Source organism: Mobula hypostoma, chromosome 3 (genome assembly GCF_963921235.1).
Source record: "Mobula hypostoma chromosome 3, sMobHyp1.1, whole genome shotgun sequence".
Taxonomy (NCBI): domain Eukaryota; kingdom Metazoa; phylum Chordata; class Chondrichthyes; order Myliobatiformes; family Myliobatidae; genus Mobula; species Mobula hypostoma.
In genome coordinates this window covers 2,651,586-2,673,908 of record NC_086099.1, presented here as the reverse complement: position 1 = coordinate 2,673,908, position 22,323 = coordinate 2,651,586, and the positions used below count along the sequence as shown (strand labels likewise).

At 43.3% G+C, this 22,323-nt stretch overlaps 1 protein-coding gene across 2 annotated transcripts in view; it reads right to left on the bottom strand.

Moving 5' to 3' along the window:
• The window catches only part of LOC134343816 (polycomb group RING finger protein 3), a 117,238-nt gene that overhangs the window by 58,061 nt on the left and 36,854 nt on the right, over positions 1-22,323 (bottom strand). The window contains exons 3-4 of one of the 2 annotated variants that reach the window (XM_063042565.1): positions 10,664-10,719; positions 7,485-7,595 (exon numbers count right to left, since the gene is read on the bottom strand). In XM_063042565.1, the coding sequence (XP_062898635.1) occupies positions 7,485-7,595; positions 10,664-10,719 (167 nt within the window). The remainder of the gene's footprint in view (positions 1-7,484; positions 7,596-10,663; positions 10,720-22,323) is intronic. The other variant, XM_063042566.1, reaches the window with a different exon arrangement.

The window sequence follows — 22,323 nt, the reverse complement described above, 5'->3', positions numbered from 1 at the left end:
TGTATCCGCCTCTACCACCATCACTGGCAGTATATTACACACACCCACCACTCGGCGTGAAAAACTTACCTCTGACATGCCCCTTGTACCAACTTCCCAGCACCTTAAAACTATGCCCCTTCGTATTAGCCATTTCAGCCCTGGGAAAAAGCCTCTGGCTATTCACACGATCAATTCAATGCCTCTCTCATCACCTTATACACCTCTATCAAGTCACCACTCACCCTCCGTCGCTCCAAGGAGAAGAGGCTAAGTTCACTCAATCTATTCTCAAAAGGCATGCTCCCTAATCCAGGCAACATCCTTGTAAATCTCCTCTGTACCTCCTCTATGGATTCCACATTCTTCCTGTAATGAGGAGACCAGAACTGAACACAGTGCTCTAAGTGGGGTCTGACCAAGGTCTTATATAGCTGTAACATTACCTCACGGCTCTTGAACTCAGTCCCACGGTTGATGAATGCCAACACACCATAAGCCTTCTTAACAACACTGTCAACCTGCACAGCAGCTTTGAGTGTCATATGGATATGGACCCCAAGATCTCGCTGATCCTCCACACTGCCAAGCATCTTACCATTAATATTACATTATGTCTTCAAATTTGACCAACTAAAATGAACCACCTCACACTTATCTGGGTTGAACTCCATCTGCCACTTCTCAACCCAGTTCTGTATTCTATCGATGTCCTCGGACAACTCTCCAGACTATCCACAACACCTCTAACTTTTGTGTCATCAGCAAACTTACTAACCCACCCTTCTAAATAGAATAGAATAGAATAGAAAACCGACAGCACAATACAGACCCTTCGGCCCACAAAGCTGTGCTGAATATGTCCATACCTTAGAAATTACTTAGGGTTACCCATAGCCCTCTATTTTTCTAAGCTCCATGTATCTATCCAGGAGTTTCTTAAAAGACCCTAACGTTTCCGCTTCCACCACCGTCACCGCAGCCCATTCCATGCACTCACCACTCTCTGCGTAAAAAACCTTCCTCTAATATTCCCCTTGAACTTCCCACCCCTTACCTTAAAGCCATGTCCTCTTGTATTGAGCAGTGGTGCCCTGGGGAAGAGGCGCTGGCTATCCACTCTATCTATTCCGCTTATTATCTTGTACACCTCTATCATGTCTCCTCTCATCCTCCTTCTCTTCAAAGAGTAAAGCCCTAGCTCCCTTAATCTCTGATCGCAATGCATACTCTCTAAACCAGGCAGCATCCTGGTAAATCTCCTTTGTACCCTTTCCAATGCTTCCACATCCTTCCTATAGTGAGGCAACCAGAACTGGACACAGTACTCCAAGAGTGACCTAACCAGAGTTTTATAGATCTGCATCATTACATTACCCCCGACATCTCCTCTGTACCTGCTTCCAAACACCTTAAAACCGTGCCCTCTCATGTTAGCTATTTCAGCCCTGGGAAAAAGCCTCTGACTATCCACACAATCAATGCCTCTCATTATCTTGTACACATCTATCAGGTCACCTCTCATCCTCCGTCGCTCCAAGGAGAAAAGGCAGAATTCACTCAACCTATTCTCATAAGGCATGTTCCCCAATCCAGGCAACATCCTTGTAAATCTCCTCTGCACCCTTTCTATGGTTTCCACATCCTTCCTGTAGTGAGGTGACCAGAACTGAGCACAGTACTCCAAGTGGGGTTTGACCAGGGTCCTATATAGCTGCAACATTACCTCTTGGCTCCAAAACTCAATCCCACAACTGATGAAGGCCAATACACCATACGCTTTCTTTACCACAGAGACAACCTGCGCAGCTGCTTTGAGCGTCCTATGGACTCAGACCCCAAGATCCCTCTGATCCTCCACACTGTCAAGAATCTTACCATTAATTCTATATTCTGCCATCATATTCGACCTACCAAAATGAACCACCTCACACTTATCTGGGTTGAACACCCTCTGCCACTTCTCTGCCCAGTTTTGCATCCTATCAATGTCCCGCTGTAACCTCTGACAGCCCTCCACACTATCCACAACACCCCCAACCTTTGTGTCATCAGCAAACTTACTAACCCATCCCTCCACTTCTTCTTCCAGATCATTTATAAAAATCACAAAGAGTAAGAGTAAGGATCCCAGAACAGATCCCTGAGGCACACCACTGGTCACCGACCTCCACGCAGAATATGACACGTCTACAACCACTCTCTGCCTCCTGTGGGCAAGCCAGTTCTGGATCCACAAAGCAATGTCCCCCTGGATCCCATGCCTCCTTACTTTCTCTTTTTTTTTTGGCGTGTGCTGCCTGCGTGCGTGCGAGTCTGTCTGTGCGTGCGTCCGTGATGATGTCTTTTTCATGGATTTTACAAGGCGCGGAGCAAGAGAGAGACTGTGTCACACGCCACTCCTCACACAGACATTTTCCCAGTATTTTCCCTTTATTTTACAAGTTGCGACCTCAACACTCGACCCGGCACGGATGGAAAGCGTACTCGGGAGCGGACCCGACAGGTCTCGAACCCGGGAACCTCCGCTCCCGGGTCCGGCCCTGATGTCATTGTGCCACCAGCCGGCCCAACCTCCTTACTTTCTCAATAAGCCTTGCATGGGGTACCTTATCAAATGCCTTGCTGAAATCCATACACACTACATCTACTGCTCCACCTTCATCAATGTGTTTAGTCACATCCTCAAAAAATTCAATCAGGCTCGTAAGGCACGACCTGCCTTTGAGAAAGCCATGCTGACTACTCCTAATCATATTATGCCTCTCCAAGTGTTCATAAATCCTGCCTCTCAGGATCTTTTCCATCAATTTACCAACCACTGAAGTAAGACTCACTGGTCTACAACTTCCTGGGCTAAACACAAAATACTCTGCAGATGCTGGGGTCAAAGCAACACGCACAACACGCTGGAGGAACTCAGCAGGTTGGGCAGCATCCGTGGAAATGAACAGTCAATGTTTCGGGCCAAGACCCTTCATCAGAACGAAGGGCTTCAGCCTGAAACATTGACTTATTTGTTTCCACGGATGCTGCATGACCCGCTGATTTCCTGGGCTATGTCTCTACTCCCTTTCTTGAATAAGGAACAAAATCCACAATCCTCCAATCCTCCAGAACTTCTCCAGTCCCCAATGATGCTGCAAAGATCATCGCCAGAGGCTCAGCAATCTCCTCATTCACCTCCCAAAGTAGCCTGGGGTACACCTCGTCTGGTCCCGGTGCCTTATCCAACTTGATGCTTTCCAAAAGCTCCAGTACATCCTCTTTCTTAATATCTACATGCTCAAGTTTTTCAGTTTGCTGTAAGTCATCCCTACAATCGCCAAGATCCTTCTCCACAGTGAATACTGAAGCAAAGTACTCATTAAGTTCCTCTGCTATCTCCTCCGGTTCCATACACACTTTTCTACTGACACACTTGATTGGTCCTATTCTCTCACGTCTTATCCTCTTGCTCTTCACATACTTGTAGAATGCCTTGGGGTTTTCCTTAATCCTGTCCGCCAAGGTCTTCTCATGGCCCCTTCTGGCTCTAATTTCCTTCTTAAGCTCCTTCCTGCTAGCTTTATAAATTTCTAGATCTCTATCATTACCTAGTTTTCCGGAACTTTCGTAAGTTTTTCTTTTTTCCTTGACTAGATTTACAACAGCCTTTGTACACCACAGTTCCTGTACCCTACCATCCTTTCCCTGTCTCATTGGAATGTACCTATGCAGAACCCCACACAAATATCCCCTGAATATTTGCCACATAGCTTCCATGCATTTCCCTGAGAACATCTGTTTCCGATTTATGCTTCCAAGTTCCTGCCTGATAGCCTCATATTTCCCCTTACTCCATTTAAATGCTTTCCTCGCTTGTCTGTTCCCATATCTCTCTCCAGTGCTATGGTAAAGGAGATAGAATTGTGATCACTATCTCCAAAATGCTGTCCCACTGAGAGACCTGACACCTGACCAGGTTCATTTCCCAATACCAGATGAAGTACTGCCTCTCCTATAGTTGGCTTATCTACATATCATGTCAAGAAACCTTCCTGAACACACCCAACAAACTCCACCCCATCTAAACCCCTCGCTCTAGGGAGATGCCAATCGATATTTGGGAAATTAAAATCTCCCACCACAACAACCCTGTTATTAGTACACCTTTCCAGAATCTGTCTCCCTATTCTACTTCCTCATTCAGGTCATTTATTAAAGTCACAAAGAGGAGGGGGTCCCAGAACAAACCCCTGGCGGACACCACTGGTCACCGTCCTCTATGCAGAATAGCAACCATCCTCGATGTCTCTGTTACTATGGGGGGGGGTCCATAAAAAACACCAACTAGAGTTTTTGCCCCCTTCCTGTTTCTGACTTTCACTCACAATGACTCAGTCGACAATCCTCAGCCATGATACTATCCCTGATTAGCAGTGTCACTCCCACACCTCTTTTGCCTGCCTCCCTCCCTGTATTTTTTGAAACATCTGAACCCAGCACGCTCAGCAGCCATTCCTGTCCCTGAGACATCCAAGTCTCTGTAAGGGCCACAACATCATAGTTCCATGTATTGATCCATTCTCTAAGTTCACCACCTTGTTCACGATACTCCTTGCATTAAAATAGACACATTTCAAACCACCTGGCTGAGTGCTTCTTTGCTCTGTCATCTGCTTATCCTTCCTCACAAACCCCCTACAAGCTGTCTCGACTTGTGCACCAACGGCCCCATCCTGTTCCTCTTCACTTCTGTTCCCACCCCCTGCAAATCTAATTTAAACCCTCCCCAATACCATCAGCAAGCTTCCCCCCAGGATATTGGTTCCCCTCCAATTCAGGTGCAACCCATCCCACTTCTACAAGTCACCCCTTCCCCAGAAAAGGTTCTAAAGATCCAAGAACTTGAAACCCTGCCCCCTGCACCATCTCCTCAGACACTCATTCGTCTGTGCTATCTTCCTGTTCTGACCTTCCCTAGCTCGTGGCACCGTGAGTAATCCGGAGATTACCACCTTGGAGGTCCTGCTCTTCAGCGTCCTTCCTAACTCCCTAAACTTACTGTTCAGGGCGTCTACCTCTCTCCTGTCCATGTCATTGGCACCAACATGTACCACGACCTCTGGCTGTTCACCCTCCCTTTCAAAAATATCCTGTAACCACTCAGAGACATCCTGGATCCTACCACCCAGAAGGCAGCACATTATCCTGGTGTCTCTTTTGCTGCTGCAGAATCTCCTATCTGTCCCCCTAACGATTGAGTCCCCTATGACTATTGCTCCACCAGACTTCCCCCTACCCTTCTGAGGCTCAGAGCCGACCACAGTGTTATTGGTCTGGCTGCTGCTGCCTTGCCCAGATAGGTCACCCCCCTCAGCAGAATCTAAAGGGGTATACTTGTTGCTGAGGGGAAAGGCCACAGGGAGACCCTGCACTGATTTCCTTCTCCCTCTACCTGTCTCGATGTACAACCATCTACTCCCCAAGTTCTGCACTCTGGGTGTAGCCACCTGCTGGAAAGTCGTATCTATCAAATGCTCGACATCCCGAATGATACTAAGTTCATCCAACTCCAGCTCCTTAATGCTAGAGGTTGGGAGGTGGCATGAGCAGGGAGAATGGGAATGGTACCAGAGGCTATAGGAGATGGCATGTGGAAGGGGAGAGTGGGAACTGTACCAGAGGCTAGGAGATGGCATGTGGAAGGGGAGAGTGGGAATGGTACCAGAGGCTAGGAGGTGACATGTGGAGGGGGAGAGTGGGAATGGTACCAGAGGCTATAGGAGGTGACATGTGGAGGGGGAGAGTGGGAATGGTACCAGAGGCTAGGAGATGGCATGTGGAGGGGGAGAGTGGGAATGGTACCAGAGGCTAGGAGATGGCATGTGGAAGGGGAGAGTGGGAATGGTACCAGAGGCTAGGAGATGGCATGTGGAGGGGGAGAGTGGGAATGGTACCAGAGGCTAGGAGATGGCATGTGGAAGGGGAGAGTGGGAATGGTACCAGAGGCTATAGGAGGTGACATGTGGAGGGGGAGAGTGGGAATGGTACCAGAGGCTAGGAGATGGCATGTGGAAGGGGAGAGTGGGAATGGTACCAGAGGCTAGGAGATGGCATGTGGAGGGGGAGAGTGGGAATGGTACCAGAGGCTAGGAGATGGCATGTGGAAGGGGAGAGTGGGAATGGTACCAGAGGCTAGGAGATGGCATGTGGAGGGGGAGAGTGGGAATGGTACCAGAGGCTAGGAGATGGCATGTGGAAGGGGAGAGTGGGAATGGTACCAGAGGCTATAGGAGGTGACATGTGGAGGGGGAGAGTGGGAATGGTACCAGAGGCTAGGAGATGGCATGTGGAAGGGGAGAGTGGGAATGGTACCAGAGGCTAGGAGATGGCATGTGGAGGGGGAGAGTGGGAATGGTACCAGAGGCTAGGAGATGGCATGTGGAAGGGGAGAGTGGGAATGGTACCAGAGGCTATAGGAGGTGACATGTGGAGGAGGAGAGTGGGAATTTCACAAAAGGTTACTAAGTTTACTGATGGCCATTCTCACACTGCAAACTTGAATTCACACTGTAGTCAGAGTTTAGTCACAGTAGTTCAGCACACTCAACGTCAGTGTTCTTTTTAAATAATTGCACATTGAAGCTTTAATTACACAAATTAAAAATAATCCAAAACCAAAATATTACATTTGCTGGAAATCTGAAATTAGGAAAAAGAACTAGAATGGACTGGATGGGTTGAAGGGCTTGTTTCTGTGCTGTAGCTCGCTACGACAGAAAATATTGAAATAGAACAGATTTTTCCGACATTCCTTATCGATCGTGTGGATAGTCAGAGGCTTTTTCCCAGGGCTGAAATGGCTGACAAGAGAGGGCATAGTTGTAAGGTGGTTGGAAGTTGGTACAGAGGAGAAGTCAGGGGTAAGTTTTTTACTCAGAGAGTGGTGAGTGTGTGGAATGGGCTGCTGGCGATAGTGGTGGAAGCGGAAACGACAGGGTCTTTTAAGAGACTCCTGGACAGGTACATGGAGCTTAGAAAAATAGAGAGCTATGGGTAACCCTCGGTAATTTCTAAAGTGGAGACATGTTCAGCACAGCTTTGTGGGCCGAAAGGCCTGTATTGTGCTGTAGGTTTTCTATGTTTCTATGACTATTTCATGACTTACCCTCAGAATCTTCCCCTGCATTTTACAAGAATGACAAGTATTTTAAACTTTATGCTAACTTGCAATTAAAATTCCAGACGGGAGGTCTCACAATAACTACAAAACTTTTTACACTGATCCTCCAATCAGAGAATTTGACTGCCAGTCACTCTGGTAGAAGGAGCTTTCACAGTTTTGTTAGACCCAGAACTCGTATTCAAGTATGCAGATAAAGTTAAAAACAAGCTGCCCTGACTCACGATACGCACAAATAACACAGGCATGGCAAGTTTGAAAGCAGGACAGTGTACTTGAGCAAGAATTCCCTACAGTGCTGGGAAAGAAAAGGTTAGCTGACAGGAAAGCGACTAACCGTCATGGAGTGTGTCGAACAGTTGTTTAGCTGTGCACGTCTCACCTTTCACCTCTCCAGGCATTTCAAGGCCAAGTTTCTGATAAAAGTCTTTTTGTTTTTTTAATTCCGCTGTAAATGACAAATAATTTAGGTTTAGGCATTTGTGATACACAATACTAACACTTTCTGCTTTATCTCTAAATCATCGGGATTCCGTGAGTTGGTCTAAAGGAAAAAACATAACTCTCCAGTTTGAGTTGGATTAAGGAAAAGATATCATAATTCCCCAGTTTCCACTCAAAGATCAAAATGTCACCATATTCAACCCTGACATTCATTTTCCTGTGGGCATAAATCTCTAGAATAGTAACTACAACAGGATCAATGAAATGTCAACCAGAGTGCAGAAGACAACAAACTGTGCAAATGGAACTATAAATAAATAGCAATAATCAGAACATGAGATAATGAGATAAAGAGCCCTTAAAGTGAGATCATTGGTTGTAGGAACATTTCAATAATGGGGCAAGTGAGTTAGTTATCTCCTTTTATTCAAGAGCCTGACAGTGGAGGGGTGGTAACTGGTGTGAGCCCAGAGCCACTTGTACCTTCTACCTGATGGCAGCAGCAAGAAAAGGAGCACGACTTGGTGGGTGAGGGTTTCTGATAATGGATGCTGCTTTCCTGCAACAATGCTCCTGTAAATGTGCTTGATGGCTGGAAGGGCTTTAACTTTGATGTACTGGGGCAAATCCACTACCCTTTGTAGGATTTTGTAGCTGGATTAAGGAAAAATATCATAACTTCCCAGTTTGAGTGGAGTGGGACTAAGGAAAAAGTATAACTCCCAAATTTGTGGTGCATAGAAAACAGTTCAGGACAGTAAACCCATAATGAGATACAAAAGCCTGAAAGCACGTACGAGGCTCAAGGACAGTGTCTACCTCACTGTTGGAGGACTATTGAATGGTTCCCTAATGCAGTAAGATGGACTCTTGACCTCAGAAGATAGAAAAATAGAGGGCTATGGGTAACCCTAGGTAATTTCTAAGGTCGGGACATGTTCGGCACAGCTTTGTGGGCTGAAGGGCCTGTATTGTGCTGTAGGTTTTCTATGTTTCACAATCTACCTTAAAATGCTGCACATTGTGGTTTACCTGAACTGCACTTTTTCTGTCGATGTACATTTTATTCTGCATTCTGCTAGTGTTTTCCTTGTTCTACCTTAATATACTAAATAATGGATGTATCTGTATGACAAGCCTTTCACCAACCTTGATAGTAATAAACCTATTCCAATAAAGAAAATTGCAATTGATCATTCGGTGCTCTTGCTGATGATAAAAAGACTGATCAATGCCCCTTCACTGAGTTCAGAGATTTCTCTCCTGCACAGAAAGATGTTTTCTGTACTTCATACAGTTACAAGCTGGAGCTTAAGAAAATAATTAACTTAAAAGATTTACAGTACATGTCTGCAGTCACATTTTTCAATTAACATTTGACTTCAGCATGCTTTTCACAAGAAATTTCAGATTCATATTTTATATTAAACCCTAAACTGACTTTAAGAGGTACAGTGATGCATCTACAGAAGGCCATGTTTCAGCAATTTGAAAGTGATCCCCCATTTCAATTACTAGCCTCTGAGAGAACTGTTTCCTTTTAACCATCAAAGATGCAATGGTGTCTGTCTTAATTACACAATTTGCTAAAGCCCTGCCTGCTCAAAGAACTCTTTGCATGAATGCCTATTCCTACCTTGTTCACTCTAACATCAATAGATCTTCATCACAAACTACACAAAAAAAAGCTCCCTTTGGAGCCACTCTGTCTTTTCCTGCATTGGTAATATCTTCCCGGAGCCACTTCCACCTCTTCTTCACTGGCCATCTCTCCAGGCTGTTACATTGCTTGATAACATTCAGTTTCAGATAATTCTCAACATTTGTCAGCCATTATTGAAAAGACTGAATCAATTGCCCTTGCCTCTCAGCATAAATCTCCACATACTCCTCTCTAATTGCCTCCCTGCAATCTCAATTGTCAAAGGAATGGAACATGCATGTCGAACAGGTTTAATGCAGCTTTACCAGTCTGCATATGATTTTGGGCTGTATATTTAAAGAAGATGCTGACATTGAAGGTTTGCCCGCCAACGCCTGGGACAGAGACGTTGACATATGGAGTTCAAAATACAAACTAAATTTATAAAAGTACATATATGTCATCATACACTACCCCAAGATTCATTTTCTTGTGGGCATTCACAGGAGAAGTAAAGAAATACAATACAATTTATGAAAAAGAGGAGAGAGTAAGTGCCCAGCGAGGGGAGGGCAAGGAGTCTGTGCCAGTGGTGGGGGGTAAGGGGGGAGGAGGAGAGGAGTTTGTGCCCAGAGTTGGAAGGAAGTAGGAGGGAGAGAGAGGTGGGCAGTAGTCTGTGCCTGGAGGAGGGAGGGGATGTCAATATGTGAGGGAGGGTGAGGAAGTCAGGGTGATGTTTGTACCCAGACAGGTCAGGGAGGACCATGCCCACAATTTGGCCATAAGGCCACGAATTCCATCATCCAGATAATTAACATATAACATGAAAATTAGTGGCCCAACACCGACACCTAGGGTACACCAGTCACCGTTAGTTACCTTGTCAAAGATCTTCTGAAAATCCAAATAAACGCAGCATCCACTGAGTTTCCTTCGTCTATTCTGGATGTTATCTCCTCAAAGAATTCCAACAGATTTGTCAGGCAAGATTTCACCTTTAGAAATCCTGCTGACTTTGGCCTGTTTCATTATGTACCTCCGAGTACTCTGAAACTTCATCGTTAATAAACTCCAACCGCTGAAGTCAGGCTAACGGGCCTATAATTCACGGTTTTTTGACTCTCTCCCTTCAGAAACAGTGGAGTGACATTTACTTTGGATCCATTCCTGAATCTAGTGTCTTCAGCCCTGAGGTGTAGCCTGTCCAGTCCAAGTGATTATCTTCCTTCAGACCTTTCAACTTCCCAAGTACCCTCTCGTATGATTCTATGAAAATAAGAATTTACACTAATGCATCTTCTGCCCTCACTGTTCACTCCCCTCCCACGCTGACTCATGCCCGTCTCCTCCACCATTTACGCCTCTTGTCTTCATTGTAAAACATTCCGCATTTCAATCTGTCAGAAGAAAATTGAAACTTTCTAACTTACCTTCTTGGAGACCAGGCACCAGTTTGTAGACAATATCTTGCATTGTACGATCGTGTCTGAGAAATTGATGAAAAAGTTAATATATTAATTGCTATCTTACAGAAGTAGTTTCCAAAATTTCCAAACTATACTCCATGCAAAAGAGTAAGGTTATGTTGACAATTAATTAGATTAACTTATTGATTTGCTTAGAAGATGAAAAGTTAAGAGGATTTAATAAATGTATTTTGAAAGTATAAACGATTCCAGTAACAGAAAATCCCTCACCAGAGGCATAGATGTGAGATAACTGGCGAAGAACCTGGGAGGAAATCTGAAATATTGATTTCTGAGGAAGTCCTTGAAAACTGGACTGTTCTGCACAGTACGTGATGAGAACACATACAACATGATCTCATACATAGCGAAGGCAACAAAGCTGCAGGAGTGGGATCACTGGATAAATCCCTCAGAGAGGCATCAATACTGTTGGAATACAAAATTCTAAGCAAGTAGCAAATAACAGCTAAAGAAACATTATAGTTGCACCTATTGTCTACTGCACTGCACTTTCTCTGTCACTCGAACTGTATTCTGCATTTTGCAGTTCGTCATGAGGAATTGAGATTCTTTTCTTTTTTTTCAAATCTTTTTATTGTATGTATATATATATATATATAGGAAAAAATAACATGAGTACATCGAAGTAACAACACTAACAATGCCTCAAAAAAAACCCATCATCTTGAAGATTGAAAACAAAACAAAAAAAACCTACTAAGCAGGAAAGTGAGAAAAAAAAGAGAACCCATTAGGTGTACAACCCCGGAGCCATCCGTCATACAAAAAGCTTCTAAAAATAAACATCAAACTGCCAGCAAGAAAAAAAAATACACTAAAAAATTTACAATTAGATCGTGGAAAAATTATATCAATTAACTCAAATGATAATAACAAGCAAATGAGCCCCATCTTTTCTCAAAATCAACTAAAGGTTCAAAGGTTCGACTTCTAATTTTCTCCAAACTAAGACATAGCATCACTTGAGAGAACCATTGTGACAAAGTGGGAGCTGATGTATCCTTCCACTTCAACAAAATGGCCCTCCTAGCTATCAATGTAACAAATGCAATAACATGTTGGTCAAACACAGAAATACCATGAATATTTTGAGGAACTATGCCAAAAAGCACAGTTAATTTATCAGGTTGTAAATTAATTTTAAGTGCTTTAGAAATTGTTGAGAAAACCGACTTCCAGAACTGTTCCAATATAGAACAAGACCAAAACATGTGTGTCAGTGTAGCTATCTCAGTTTTACATCTATCACAATGACTATCAACATTAGGAAAAATTTTAGCAAGTCTCTCCTTTGTCAAATGATAACGATGTACAATTTTAAATTGAATCAATGAATGGCTAGCACAAATTGAAGAAGAGTTAACCAACTTCAATATCCGCATCCAATCCTCTGTTATAAAATTCAAATTAAATTCCTTTTCCCAATCCTGTTTAATCTTAGACAAAGGACACTTATCCCATTGTAATAATAAATTATAAATTCTTCCAATAGAACCCCTAATCAAAGGATTCATACTCATAATAGTATCTAACAGGTCAGCCTCCAATATGTAAGGAAAATTACTTAAATATTTTTGTAAAAAATGTCTAACTTGAAGGTATTGCAAAAAGTGTGACTATGAAAGAGAATATTTATCATTTAATTCTTCAAAGGACATCAATCTATCTTCTTTAAATAAATCCAAAAAAGAATTAATACCTTTATTTTTCCAAAGTAGAAAAATTGGATCACTCAAAGAAGGCTTAAAAAAGTAATTTCGGTAAATTAGACTACAAAGTTTAAATTTTTTAAGATTAAAAAAATTGCGGAACTGGAGCCAAATTTGTAAAGAATACTTCATCACAGGATATAAGTTTAAATTAACAACATTACCTGATTGCATAGGTAAAGGAGCCCCCAATAACGAAGTTAAATAAAACTGTTTTACAACTTTTAGTTCCAGATCTACCCAAATTGGCCAATCAGTCTTATCAACCCAGTATAACCAAAAAGACATATATCGCAGATTAACAGCCCAATAATACATTCTAAAATTAGGCAAAACAAGACCTCCATCCTTTTTCAATTTTTGTAAATGACATTTACTAATTCTTGGTCTTTTATTATTCCAAATAAAAGATAAAATAATAGAATCAATCCGATCAAAAAACTTCCTAGTCAAAAAAAACAGGAATATTCTGAAATAAATATAAAAATTTCAGTAGAATCATCATTTTAACTATATGAATATGACCAACAAGTGAAAATGTAAGTGGACTCCATCTACTAAATAAATACTTTATAGAGTCTACTAAGGGAACAAAATTAGCCTTATAAAGATCCTTATATTTTTTAATAATTATAATACCTAAATATCTAGAAGAGTCTGAAACTTTGAAAGGAGTATTATCATATATAGAAACAGAATCATTTAAAGGAAATAATTCACTTTTACTAAAATTAATCTTACATCCTGAAAAACCTCCGAATTCATTAAATAATTTTAACAGGCAGGAATGGATTCGTCAGGGTTAGATATATAAACCAATAAATCATCAGCATAAAGAGAGACCTTATGCATGGTCTCATTCACAAATATCCCATGGATATTTTTAGCCTCACTAAGAGCAATAGCAAGGGGCTCTAATATTAAATTAAACAACAAAGGGCGTAATGGACAGCCTTGCCTTATTCCCTGTGAAAGCTGAAAAAAAGGAGACCTACAATTGTTAGTAGCAATAGGGGCTTTATATATCATTTTAATCCAATTATTAAAATTAATACCAAAGCCAAATTTCTCTAAGACATTGAATAAATATTTCCATTCGACTCGGTCGAATGCTTTTTCAGCATCCAAAGATATAACACATTGTGGAATTTTAGAAGAGGATGAATATATAATGTTAAGTAGTCTCCGAACATTTGAAAAGGAATAGCGACCCTTTATAAAGCCTGTTTGATCTTTACAAATAATTTTACCCAAAATATTCTCCAACCAATTAGCCATTATCTTTTACAAAATCTTAGCGTCAACATTCAGTAATGAAATAGGTCTATATGAAGCACAGTCAGTAGGATCTTTATCTTTTTTAAGAATTAAAGAAAGAGAGGCCTCATAAAAAGTAGAGGGTAAGTCACCTTTCGAGGATTTTGGATTCTATTTAAATGAAAATAGCTTTTATTTAGAGATATAGCATGGAATAGGCCCTTCAGGCAAACCAGCAGCAACCCTAACTTAACCCTAGCCTAATCACAGGACAACTACAATGACCAATTAACCCACTAAACAAACTGTGGGGGAAACTGGAGCGCCCCATACTTTCTATGGAGAGGACACACAGATGACAACGGAATTGAACTCAGAACTCCAATGCTCTCACCTGTGATACCATTATGCTATCATCTACACTACTAGGGCATCCAATATATACAGAAAATATATGGTCAAATGGATTTAAATAATTAAATACCACTTAAAGTATTTCTAAATTCTAAAAGGTATTAACATTGAATGAAATAATTCACTTACCTGTGGTTACATCCTTCTGTAGGGACAACAGCTCTGTTCAGAGGCTGTCTCAGTGTCTGCGGGTCAGAGAAGCCTGACAAAAAGCTGAGCACTGGTACAATCCACAACAGCCTCTCTCCAACACTGGGCTCAGTGTTGGTCCAGAAGCACACCTGAACTCAGATATACAATCCACAACAGCCTCTCTCCAGCACTGGGCTCAGTGATGGTCCAGTAACAGAATGAGCTCAGATATACCATCCACAACCCCCTCTCTCTGACGTAGTAATACATTCCTTGGGTGAGAGGTGAGTTGTGAGAAATTATCTCCCTGATAACTACATATACACAAATGCATCAAATCGCAGCTCTTTACAGACTGTATTAAGGAACTGGAGCTGCAGCTTGATGACTTTAGGCTCATACAAGAGAATGAGGTGGTGATAGACAAAAGCTACAGGGAGGTACTCACCCCTAAGTTGTAGGAGGGAGGTCCCCGGGCAATTGTAAGAGAGGGTAAGGGAATAGGCAGAGTGCCCCTGTGTCCTCTCCCCTCATAATAAGTGTACTAATTTGGATACTATTCAGAAGGACGAGAAGGTAGTTGGGGGGGGGGTGGAGCCTCAGTGAACAAGTCTCTGGTGCAGTGGTTCTGGGGGAAGAGGGAGGAAGAGGAGTACAAAAGTGATATTGGGTTCCATAAGACAATAAAGACCACAAGATACAGGGGCAGAATTAGGCCGTTTGGCCCTTCCGAGTCTGCTCCGTCATTTCATCATGGCTGATCCAATTTTCCTCTCAGCCCCAACCTCTTGCCTTCTCTCCATATCCCTTCATGTCCTGACTAATCAAGAATCCATCAACCTCTGCCTTAAATATACAAAAAGACTTGACCTCCACAGCTGTGTTTTACCAGTGCTTCATAAAATCTCAACATTACATCCTTGCTTTGATACTCTGGTCCTCTTGAAATGAATGCTAACATGCATTTGCCTTCCTCAACACGGACTAAAACTGCAAATTAACCTTTAGGGAATCCTGCACAAGGATGCCCAAGCCCCTTTGCACCTCAGTTTTTTGTATTTTCCCTCCAATGAGAAAATAGTCAACCCTTTCATTTCTTCTACCAAACTGCATGATCATACACTTCCCAACACTATTCCATCTGCTACTTCTTTGCCCATTCTCCTAATCTGTTGAAGTCCTTCTGTAGCCTCTCCTCTACTTCCTCAAAACTGCCTGCCTCAAAACTACCTGTCCCTCCATCTATCTTCTTTGCAAACTTTGCAACAAAGTCATCAATTCCATCACCCAAATCACTGAAAATGTAAAAAGAATCGCTTCTAATATAGACACCTGTGAAACACCACAAGTCACTGCCAGCCAACCAGAAAAGGCTTCCTATATTCCCACTCTACTTCTTACCAATCAGCCACTGCTTTATCCATACTAGAATCTTTCCTGTAATACCATGGGCTCATAGCTTGTTAAACAGCTTCACGTGTGGCACCTTGTCAAAGACCTTTGGAAAATCCAAGTTCACAACATCAACCAACTCTCGTTTGTCTCTCCTGTTTGTTACCTCTTCAGATTTCAACAGATTAGTGAGGTAAGATTTTCACTTGAGGAATCCATGATGACTACAGCCTATTTTATCATGTGCCTCCAAGTACCCTGAGACCTCATTCTTAATAATCAACTCCAACATCTTCCCAACCACTGGCGTCAGACTAAGTGGCCTAAGTTTCCTTCTTTCTGCCTCTCTCCCTTCTTCAAGAGTACAGTGACATTTGCAACTTTCCAGTCTTCCAGAACCATTCCAGAAGCTAGTGATTCTTGAAAGATCATTACTAATGCCTCCAAAATTTCTTCAGCTATCTCCTTCAAAACTCTGGGGTGTACACCATCTGGTCCAAATGACTTATCTCCCTTCAAACCTTTCAGTTTTGCAAGAACCTTCTCTCAGTTATGGTAACTTCACACACTTCATGCCCCCTGACAACGGGAACTTCCACCATACCTCCAGTATCTTCCACAGTGAAGAAGAGGAGCAGAAAGGAAGGGAGAAACAGAAATAAATCTAAGATAATGAGCAGTAAAGATGTCAGGAAAGATAGGCAGGTGATGGGGTAAATTTGTAGCCATTGGGATGAGTTGCAGTGCAATAAAGTTGCAGTGAAATCAAAACAAAAAGTACCAAATACTGGTGTTATATTTAAATGCACGTAGTATAAGGAATAAGGTGGATGATCTTGTCGTACAGCTACAGTTTGGCAGCTATGATATTGTGGCCATCACTGAGACGTGGCTAAAGGATGCATGTCTCTGGGAGCTGAACGTCCAAGGATACACGGTGTATCGGAAGGATAGGAAGGTAGGCAGAGGGGGAGGCGTGGCTTTATTGGTAAGAAATGATATTAAATCATTAGAAAGAGGTGACTTAGGATTGGAAGGTGCAGAATCTTTATGGATTGAGCTAAGAAATCGCAGGGGTAAAAGGACCCTGATGGCAGTTATATACAGGCCTCCAAACAGCTGCAGTGATGTGGACTACAAATTACAACTGGAAATAGAAAAGGCTTGTCAGAAGGGCAGTGTTATGATAATTGTGCGGGATTTTAACGTGCGAGTAGATTGGGAAAATCAGGCCGGCACTGGATCTCAAGAGAGAGAATTTGTAGAACGTCTGCGAGATGGCTTTTTAGAACAGCTTGTTGTTCAGCCCACTAGGGGATCGGCTGTACTGGATTGGGTATTGTGTAATGAACCAGAGGTGATTAGAGAGATTGAGGTGACGGAACCCCTAGGAGGCAGTGATCATAACATGATTGAGTTCACTGTGAAATTTGAAGCCAAAATCTGATGTGTGGGTATTTCAGTGGAGTAAAGGAAATTATAGTGGCATGAGATAGGCACTGGCCAAAGTTGACTGAAAAGGGACACTAGCGGGAAGGACGGCAGAGCAGCAGTGGCTGGAGTCTATGCGAGAAATGAGGAATGTGCAAGACAGGTATATTTCAAAAAAGAAGAAATTTTCGAATGGAAAAAGGATGCAACCATGGCTGACACGTGAAGTCAAAGCCAAAGTTAAAGCAAAGGAGAGGGCATACAAGGAAGCAAAAATTAGTGGGAAGACAGAAGATTGGGAAGATTTTAAAAACTTACAAAAGGAAACTAAGAAAGTCATTAAGAGGGAAAAGATTAACTATGAAAGGAAGCTAGCAAATAATATCAAAGAGGATACTAAAAGCATTTTCAAGTATATAAAGAGTAAAAGACAGGTGAAAGTAGATATAGGAACAATAGAAAATGATGCTGGAGAAATTGCAATGGGAGATAAGGAAATGGCGGAGGAACTGAACGAGTATTATGCATCAGTCTTCACTGAGGAAGACATCAACAGTATACCGGACACTCAAGGGTGGCAGGGAAGAGAAGTGTGCACAGTCACAATTACGACAGAGAAAGTACTCAGGAAGCTGAATAGTCTAAAGGTAGATAAATCTCCCGGACCAGATGGAATGCACCCTCGTGTTCTGAAGGAAGTAGCTGTGGAGATTGCGGAGGCATTAGCGAAGATCTTTCAAAAGTCGATAGATTCTGGCATGGTTCCAGAGGACTGGAAGATAGACAATAGACAATAGGTGCAGGAGTAGGCCATTCAGCCCTTCAAGCCAGCACGGCCATTCACTGTGATCATGGCTGATCATCCACAATCAGTATCCAGTTCCTGCCTCATCCCCATAACCTTTGGTTCCGCTATCTTTAAGAGCCCTATCCATCTCTTTCTTGAAAGCATCCAGAGACTTGGCCTCCACAGCCTTCTGGGGCAGAGCATTCCATATATCCACCACTCTCTGGGTGAAGTTGTTTTTCCTCAACTCCGTTCTAAATGGCCTACCCCTTACTCTTAAACTGTGGCCTCTGGTTCTGGACTCACCCATCAGTGGGAACATGCTTCCTGCCTCCAGCGTGTCCAATCCCTTAATAAGCTAATGTGTTTCAATAAGATCCTCTCTCAGCCTTCTAAATTCCAGAGTATACAAGCCCAGTCGCTCCAATCTTTCGACATATGACAGTCCCACTATCCCAGGAATTAATCTTGTGAACCTACGCTGCACTCCCTCAATAGCAAGAATGTCTTTCCTCAAATTTGGAGACCAAAACTTCACACAGTACTCCAGGTGTGGTCTCACCAGGGCCCTGTACAGCTGCAGAAGGACCTCTTTGCTCTTATACTCAATTCCCCTTGTTATGAAGGTCAGATTGCAAATGTCACTCCGCTATTTAAGAAGGGGGCAAGGAAACAAAAAGGAAATTATAGACCTGTTAGCTTGACATTGGTGGTTGGGGAGTTGTTGGAGTCGATTGTCAAGGATGAGGTTACGGAGTACCTGAGGCATATGACAAGATAGGCAGAACTCAGCATGGATTCCTTAAAGGAAAATCCTGCCTGACAAACCTATTACAATTTTTTGAGGAAATTACAAGTAGGCTAGACCAGGGAGATGGAGTGGATGTTGTATATTTGGATTTTCAGAAGGCCTTTGACAAGGTGCCACCCATGAGGCGACTTAACAAGATAAGAGCCCATGGAATTACGGGAAAGTTACATACGTGGATAGAGCGTTGGCTGATTGGCAGGAAACGGAGAGTGGGAATAAAGGGATCCTGTTCTGGTTGGCTACAGGTTACCAGCGGTGTTCCACAGGGATCCGTGTTGGGGCCGCTTCTTTTTACGCTCTGTATTCCCAGATCCCTCTGTTCCACCGCACTCCTCAGTGCCTTACCATTAACCCTGTATGTTCTACCTTGGTTTGTCCTTCCAACGTGCAATACCTCACACTTGTCAGTATTAAACTCCATCTGCCATTTTTCAGCCCATTTTTCCAGCTGGTCCAAGTCCCTCTGCAGGCTCTGAAAACCTTCCTCACTGTCTACTACACCTCCAATCTTTGTATCATCAGCAAACTTGCTGATCCAATTTACCACATTATCATCCAGATCATTGATATAGATGACAAATAACAATGGACCCAGCACTGATCCCTGTGGCACACCACTAGTCACAGGCCTCCACTCAGAGAAGCAATTCTCTACCACCACTCTCTGGCTTCTTCCATCGAGCCAATGTCTAATCCAATTTACCACCTCTCCATGTATACCTAGCGACTGAATTTTCCTAACTAACCTCCTATGCGGGACCTTGTCAAAGGCCTTACTCAAGTCCATGTAAACAATATCCACTGCCTTCCCTTCATCCACTTTCCTGGTAACCTCCTCGAAAAACTGCAACAGATTGGTCAAACATGACCTACCATGCACAAAGCCATGTTGACTCTCCCTAATAAGCCCCTGTCTATCCAAATGCTTGTAGATTCTGTCCCTTAGTACTCCCTCCAATAACTTACCTACTACTGACATTAAACTCACCGGCCTATAATTTCCTGGATTACTTTTCGATCCTTTTTTAAACAACAGAACAACATGAGCCACTCTCCAATCCTCCGGCACTTCACCCATAGACAGCGACATTTTAAATATTTCTGCCAGGGCCCCCGCAATTTCAACACTAGTCTCCTTCAAGGTCCGAGGCAACACTCTGTCAGGTCCCGGGAATTTATCCACTTTAATTTTCCTCAAGACAGCAAGCACCTCCTCCTTTTCAATCTGTACAGTTTCCATGGTCTCACTACTTGATTCCCTCAATTCCACAGATTTCATGCCAGCTTCCTTAGTAAATATAGACGCAAAAAACCTATTTAAGATCTCCCCCATTTCCTTTGGTTCCGCACATAGCCGACCACTCTGATCTTCAAGAGGACCAATTTTATCCCTTACAATCCTTTTGCTCTTAATATACTTGTAAAAGCTCTTTGGATTATCCTTCATTTTGACTGCCAAGGCAACCTCATGTCTTCTTTTAGCCCTCCTGATTTCTTTCTTAAGTATTTTCTTGCACTTCTTATACTCCTCAAGCACCTGATTTACCCCCTGTTTCCTATACATTTCATACAACTCCCTCTTCTTCTTTATCAGAGTTGCAATATCCCTTGAGAACCAAGGTTCCTCATTCCTATTCAATTTGCCTTTAATCCTGACAGGAACATACAAACTCTTCCCTCTCAAAATTTCCCCTTTGAAGGCTTCCCACCTACCAATCACATCTTTGCCAGAGAACAACCTGTCCCAATCCACGCTTTTTAGATCCTTTCTCATTTCTTCAAATTTGGCCTTCTTCCAGTTCAGAACCTCAACCCTAGGACCAGATCTATCCTTGTCCATGATCAAATTGAAACTAATGGTGTTATGATCACTGGAACCAAAGTGCTCCCCTGCACAGACTTCTGTCACTTGCCCTAATTCGTTATCTAACAGGAGATCCAATATTGCATCCCCTCTAGTTGGTCCCTCTATATACTGATTCAGAAAACTTTCCTGAACACATTTTACAAACTCTAAACCATCTAGACCCCTAACAGTACGGGAGTCCCAATCAATGTATGGAAAATTAAAATCCCCTACCACCACAACTTTATGTTTCCTGCAGTTGCCTGCTATCTCTCTGCAGATTTGCTCTTCCAAGTCTCGTTGACTATTGGGTGGTCTGTAATACAATCCCACTAATGTGGCCATACCTCTCCTGTTTCGCAGCTCCACCCATAAGGACTCAGTAGACAAGCCCTCTAATCTGTCCTGCCTGAGCACTGCTGTAATATTTTCCCTAACAAGCAATGCTACTCCCCCACCTTTCATTCCTCTGCCTCGATCACATCTGAAACATCGGAACCCTGGAATATTAAGCTGCCAGTCCTGCCCCTCCTGTAGGCAAGTTTCACTAATCGCTACAACATCACAATTCCACGTGTCAATCCACACCCTCAACTCATCCGCCTTCCACGCAATACTCCTAGCATTGAAATATATACACCTCAGAAGATTTTTACCACCACTCACAACCTTTCTATCAGCGATTTGCTTAAACTTTCAACATCATTTATTTTCACCCCAGCCACACTGTCAGCTCTGGCACTCTGGTTCCCATCCCCCTGCAAATCTAGTTTAAAGCCTCCCCAATAGCACTAACAAACCTCCCTGAAAGGATATTGGTCCCCCTGTGGTTCAAGTGTAACCCGTCTCTCTTGTACAGGTCCCACCTGCCCCAGAAGAGGTCCCAATGATCCTGAAATCTGAAACCCTGCCCCCTACACCAGTTCCTCAGCCACTTGTTCCTCCTCCAGAGCATCCTATTCCTACCCTCACTGGCACCTAGCACAGGTAGCAATCCTGAGATTACCACCCTTGAGGTCCTGCTTTTCAACTTCCTACCAAGCTCTCTATACTCACTGTCCAGGACCTCCTCACTCTTCCTTGCTATGTCATTGGTACCAATGTGCACCACGACATCTGGCTGGTCACCCTCCCACTTCAGAATGTCATGCAATCGATCAGAAACATCTTTGACCCTGGCACCTGGGAGGCAACAAACCATCCTGGATTCTCTGTCACAACCACAGAACCTCCTGTCTGTACCTCTAACTATCGAGTACCCTATCACTACCGCTCTCCTCTTTCTCCCCCCTCCCTTCTGCACTGCAGAGCCAGACTCAGTGCCAGAGATCCGGCTACTGCAGCTTGTCCCAGGTAAGTCATCCCCCCCCAACAGTATCCAATGCGGTATACTTGTTGAGGGGAATGGCCACAGGGGAACCCTGCTCTGTCTGCCCTTTCCTCTTCCCTCGCCTGACAGTGACCCAATTTCCTGTCCTCTGCTCCTTTGGCGTAACTACCTCCCTGTAGCTACGATCTATAATCTCCTCATTCTCCCGAATGATTCGCAGGTCATCCAGCTCCTGCTCCAGTTCCCTAACACGGTTTGTCAGGAGCTGCAGCTGGATGCACTTCTTGCAGGTGTCGTTGTCAGGGACACAGGAGGGCTCCCTGACTTCCCACATCCTGCAAGAGGAGCATTCCAACATCCTGCCTGGCATTCTCTCTACGCTAGACAATCTGAACAAAAAAAAGCTTACCGGAACCTACCCTGGCCTCTACCTGTTCTCGCCGAAGCCTGTTTGAGCCAAAGCCGTCCCACTCTGACTCAGTCCACTCTGA